This window comes from Bombus impatiens, unplaced genomic scaffold (assembly GCF_000188095.3).
Source record: "Bombus impatiens unplaced genomic scaffold, BIMP_2.2 scf_0248, whole genome shotgun sequence".
Lineage (NCBI taxonomy): Eukaryota > Metazoa > Arthropoda > Insecta > Hymenoptera > Apidae > Bombus > Bombus impatiens.
The window spans coordinates 935,531-941,561 of record NT_176667.1 but is presented as its reverse complement, the minus strand read 5'-3'; the positions used below and the strand labels follow the sequence as shown (position 1 = coordinate 941,561).

General features: G+C 48.9%; 1 protein-coding gene across 1 annotated transcript in view; it reads left to right on the top strand.

Moving 5' to 3' along the window:
* Positions 1-6,031, top strand: part of LOC100745168 — a 270,561-nt gene that overhangs the window by 234,231 nt on the left and 30,299 nt on the right. The window contains exon 9 of the mRNA XM_024366882.2: positions 4,693-4,881. Within this exon, the coding sequence (XP_024222650.1) occupies positions 4,693-4,881 (189 nt within the window). The remainder of the gene's footprint in view (positions 1-4,692; positions 4,882-6,031) is intronic.

Below are 6,031 nucleotides of genomic sequence, written 5' to 3'. Positions count from 1 at the left end.
GCCCACCCCTGACCCATTTTGCGACGCAAATTTCATTCGAATAGCCCGAAGCTCTCCGCGTTACGAATTCCTCCGCTCTCCTCGACTTTCACTCACAGATGTTCGCCTCCAGGCCGAGTATTTAGATACCTCTATGCGTCTAGCTGGAACAGATAACCGGTCCCTTAAGGCAGAGATGGCTTCCAAGGTTTCATACACGGTCGTCTAAATTTCGAGTTGTCGAATCAAAGGTCTCTAACCGGCTAGTTCTCGTTATCAAACGCTTTATCTTTGCGTTCGAGAACGCGTAATAACGGGCTCGACGTTCGACCATAAGTCGAGCCGAGTTGGATGTGGCGAAGTTTCGCGACTGGTAAATCAGAAACTTGCAGCTCCCGACATCCCGCTACCTGGATATTTAGACTAATTATTATCAAACTATAACTGCGCGCTCGAGCGTAAGAAGTTGCAGCAACTATCTTCCTGTTCCTCGTCATTCCAGCGAATTTATAAGTGTTTACCTGACTAAAGGACGTCGGCATCTCTTGGTTCCTGATTAAACGTATACTTAAAAGCGTAGCTAGACTCATCCAACATCTTCTATTTGATCGAGGTTGATTTAAATCGGTCAAACAAGGAGATAGGATAAAATTTACAATAAGAAATCATTATCTTTGCATAGGTTGAAAAAATGAATTTAAGTCGCTGACCTATCGACCTGATTTTTGTTTGATATTTCGAAAGCGCGCCGCTTCAACAGCGCGCCGTATAGTTTTTCGAATAATTAATCCGCACGGGCCGATGAAAAATCCAAACTACGATCGAAGTGGCATAAATGCACCGCTGCATTATCGCAGGTCTCGTGTGATGGAAAAAAGCTGGTGCCGGGAATTTGATTACAGGCAGGAAATCGTTAACACGTCGGAAATCGATTACGTCCGCGCTGGGTACGTTGACGTGGCTCCTCTTTAAACAATGCCACGCTCCAGAACGGCGTCCCGTTAATCATGTTTTTCACAATCCATCCCTGGACGAAGCTCCGGGATATGCTGCGAAATAATAATATCTGAATGTATTTTCGAACAACTCGCGTTGGATTCGACGCGAATAAATTTCAAAAAGAAAACACACAGCCGGTATACCGAGTATCTCGACACTGGATTTTATCTGTTGGATTAAAAAACCGAAGAGCACGTAAAGTAAAATTCGCTCGTACGGTGGCAGTGTAGAAACTTTTCTGTGGATTAACCTCTTTCGTTGGTTCGGGGAAAGCAAGCATATCGAGGAAGTTCCTTATCAAGCGTGTCGGATAAAGTCGTTATACGAGACAGAGAGGCATTAATAGCCGAAATCGATCGACGAGCGGCTCGCCTCGGGCCACGTTCGTCGATGACGTTACTACCGTTTTAACGAAGGGGTTGCCCGCCATCAAGGAATCGCGTTTTCCCTGCAGACGATGATTATTTAGATTATCTTGCGCGATCGTCGTGTAATCTCCGTGTAGCAAGAAGGAGAGATACAGAGAGAGAGACAGAGAGAGAGACAGACAGAGAGAGATGGAAAGAGAGAGAGAGATAGAGATAGAGACAGAGAGAGATAGGCAGACAGAGACCGAGGGACAGAGAGAGAGAGAGAGAGAGAGAAGCTGCGTCTCGCAATCGCTTTGATGACATTCGCCTTCGAAGTTCGAATCCCCCTAGGGCTGCGTTTCGCCTCTCTTATAACGGGGCGATGCCGGCTCTTGTCGCGATTAAAAGCCAAAGCGCAGTTCGATTAATTCCGGTTATTTGCGTCGAGTCGATCGGCTGGAACGTTGGATGGTTTATTTGTCTCTCCCTTGCTGTTGCCTGTCTGTTTCATCCGCGTGTACCTAAGAATTGTTTCGAGTCTTTCACGCGTCAACTACACAGGCGACCTCGAGCATTTTCGTGACTCGTTCTTTTCCGAATCAACCTACAATGCACGTTTCACGGAGAACTGGAGAATCTCTCATGGTCTGTCTGTTCGTCATCGAAGCTGTGTGTTCGATGATCCTTGACCAAAGAAGAATACGCTATCGATGCGCTTCAAGAGACCCGATCGCGACACTCGAGTGATTTCTTTTGACGTGACAAACGATCGAACGCTGTGAAATGATGTCGCCAGACACGAGAGACTCGCGAGACAGCAAAACGCGAATTTGCACCGAAGTTCAGAGGAAATGTCACGATTGCGCGACAAGAGCAAGATCGTAAATTGGCGGATAATGCTCGCTGCTGCCATAAAACATTCCTATACTTTAACGTCCGTCCGGAAAACGACAGCGTAGCCGGTGTATGAGGCTGGCCGCGACTCATTCCCGTTTGGACGTTGAGAAATTAACGGCGACCTTCCGGCTCGGGCCCGTTTCCGGCGGCAGCGGCGCGGGCCCCGGTTAAAAGCGAGAAACTGCATCGAATCAACGCCTCCGACCACCGAACGGAACCGGCCACCCTCCGACCTCGCCGATAGAGACAATCACGATGATATCTTCTTTATTGCACCCACGTGTACGTTGCAAAGAAACAGCGTGGAACACCGAGAATCGCGAACCGCGGCGTCAACTTTAATCAGCATACGATTTACGCGGGTAATCCGTGGCGACCGAGCAGAAAACTCGAACAAAGGGGCGAAGGTTGTTGCACCGGCCTTGGAAGGCAGTGGATGCGAGATAAAGGCAAGAGTTATAGCGATAGTGGCAGGGAGCCGTGAAATTTAGAGAATCGGTGAATAGAAACGGACAAGTTGGCAGCGTGCCTAGGCACGGCCCAGCAGGGATCATTAGGGTAAGATTGAAGACTACAATGGAGTAAATTGTGAAGACGTACGAGAACGTCGGACGAAGACACTATTTATTAGTATTTATGCGAGTGTAGCGTCGCGTTGTCTTTGATTATCCAACAAAGAATCGTGGCTGCAATTTGAGATGTCGTGTTAGCAACGGACAGCATTGCTCTTGGTCCGGTGCATTTACATTTACATTCCGACTTTTTATTCGGAAAATGTTATTCGAGTAGTTTTCGTGGTGGCTACGGAGAGGTCAAAAGTTGTTTTCGGAAGTATTCAGACCGATGGTCCACGGGACCAATTAATTCGTGTAAATTTCGCGTGTGTCCCGTGTAGAGAGGACGCGGCGAATCGGTGGCGTCTAACTTCGGTCCCTTTAAAGTTTTCCCGATCGTTGGAGCGAGCGCCGATTTAGCTGGAATTCTCTTGGTGTTTTATCGACGGATGCGAAAAAGGTCCGGCAAGAGAAATCTACCGTTCACGTGGGCCATTCTTGCGCACGACGGACAAACAGGATGGAAGGAGAACAGAAATGTATCCGCGTTGGCGGCTCGAGAACACGATTCCTCGAGTCGTTCGTGCGGAACAGATATCCAGCACCAAAATCAGCCTCGTTACGAGATATATGTGCACGTGGGTCAAAGGGAAGAAGGGAATGGAAGAGGGAGGCAAGGAGACAGGAAGACAAAGTGAATCGCGCGAGTAACATGCAAAACGGGAGATGAAAAGGAAAAAAAGGAAGAACCGAGAAGAATAGGAGGAGGAGGAGGTAATCGATATGCAGAGTTTTCTCAATAAGACTGGAAAGAAACTATTTTATTTCCGGTCGTTCGATCGCTAGCACTCGGTCTTCTCACGGTAAACTACTACGTACTGAGACGTCCGGTGTTCGTGGAAAAGGAAAAGGTATCCAGAGGAGTTGAGAAACGAACGGCGAGCAGAGAAAGAAAACGCGCGCCTATTTCCCATGTAGTTCGGTGTCCTGAACCGAGGCCCTCCCGTATGCAAAAGATAGAACGTGCGCCGCAATCGGAACGAAATCTCGAAACGCAATTTCCTGAACGGCCGACCAAACGGATGCAGCATCGCCTGTCCGCTGTATCACCGATGTAACATCGATCTTCGAGCTACGAACGCAGTTTTAATGAGCGCGTCCATGCATCCACTTCCCGCCGCTGTTGTTTCATTTTCAGTGTCTCGTCACGATACACTCGATCGAAGATGGACGTTTCTTTCTCACGCGACACGCAGTGTATCACTTTCTGGACACTTCCGTCGCGTTACGTAACAATTATCCAACAAGTATTGCGGCGTAGCACGAAACTCGAATAGAGTGGTTCAAAGTGAGATTAGTCTCTCGAGACAGCTATGTAATTTGCCACTCGTAAGTCTGAAATCGATACCGTCTCTAACCGACGTCGAATCAACGTCGATCATTTAAACCTTCGAATCAGATCGACGATATCGGAAGCGAGCCTACGAACGGTGGCACGAAGCGTTACGCGTCTGGTCTTATCAAAGTTCATCAACCCGGTGTTGTATTAGTTTCTCCCAGACTGCTTTAAACGCCAAGAGAAGCAGCATGGTGGTTCATTGAACCAGGTCGGTTAATGTGGGTCGTCGTAATTCTAGACCCGACGTCTATTTTCCGGGCCGAAGCTGTCCATCAGATAATTCTGATGAGGCTATTGTTCGCCCGGAAGAAGATTTCATTCGTTACGTAACATTAACCTATTTCAGCGGATCCGCTGGACGTTTTCCTACAGAGGGACGATCTATTTTTGTCCAACTACTCTTTACTACGTTTACGACGGATCAACGATCCTATAAACGCTATTAATAGATTCGACAACTTCTCTTTCATCGCGAACATCGTTTTAAGTAACGGCTCGATTTTTTTGCTTGCAGGTGAAAGTTATGCTGAAAGTGTCACCCGGAGAAGGCGGTAGTTTTTTCAACGCGGACAAGAGGAAGAAACAGGTGACGCTGGTCGACCCAACGGCTGGACAATCCTCTTCGGCGGACGATCGAAGGCCGACCGTGGCAGCACCGAAAATGTTTGCCTTCGATGCGATATTTACCGAGGAGGACTCTCAGGTACACTCGATGATTTCCATTCGACTACCCCTTTCTTCCATTCCCTTTGCGAGTCCCCAATAATTCAGAAACAGCGATTTTTATCGTGCTGTTCCCCTCGATTGCCTCTCGAACTCCTTTAGAAAATGTAGAATTCAATGGCACGGGGTCTTTCCTCTATCGCGAGCGGGAAGAATCGTTTTTCCACGCGTGTCGGGGACTGGCACCGGACTCTTTCGAGCGACGCTGCGAAGATAAATATGGAAAGAGAGGAATTCTGGAGGAAATTAAGGACGAGAGCAAGCGCGCGAGACGCGGAGAAATCTGAACGTTGAAACGTCTACGTGGTACGTCGTCGAGTCGCACTCATCCTAGAGACGCAGGAGACGTTCCTGCCGGGCGCATAACTAAACTAATTTCCCGACCTCGAAACTCCACCTCCCGGCAGGAAAATTCAACCTCGCCGATCTCTCTTCGTCCCTCGAACCCTCGGGCGGGCGTTGCTTCTTGCTCGTGACTTCTCGTTCTTCGAGAAGCGCGAGGAGATCCGATCTAACTCCGATAGTCGTGATTATTTTCGAATTTGCGCGTTTCAAGCTGCCTTTCACCCGCGAGTTTTCTCCCTTATCCCCACTCCTCTCGTCTTCCTCTTTCGTGAAACGATATCCCTGAGCGCATACAAAATCCTACCAATCACGGAGCACTGGTAAATCATCGTTTCCTCCGCAACGTTTTCCCCATTTCTCGACAATCCTGGTTCCAGATAAATGGAAAAACAGCATCAGATCGATCAGCGTCTCCCGTCGAGCAGTGCCGAAGACGACGAGGTAGATCGATCCTTTTTCCTATCCCTCGCACGCTTACCGCGGCGAATTTTATTGCCGTGGCATTGATGAACGACATCGCCACGGCGAACGTCATCGGGGAGCGCGGCGGGCGTTATAATATCGCGGGATGCATGCATGCCGGGTAGCCCGGACGTGTATATACGTGCACCGAGATATTTCGATGCTCTCCAGGGACATTATCGAGCGTCGGATTCAAATGAACCCGGAGCTACTCGGTTTTCCCGGCGACTCCCCTCGCCATCCGAGAATCTCTCTCGGTTTCTCTTCCGCGGCACCCTCTCTGTCTCACTCCGTGGCTGCTGCCAGTCCTCTCCAGGGACTAG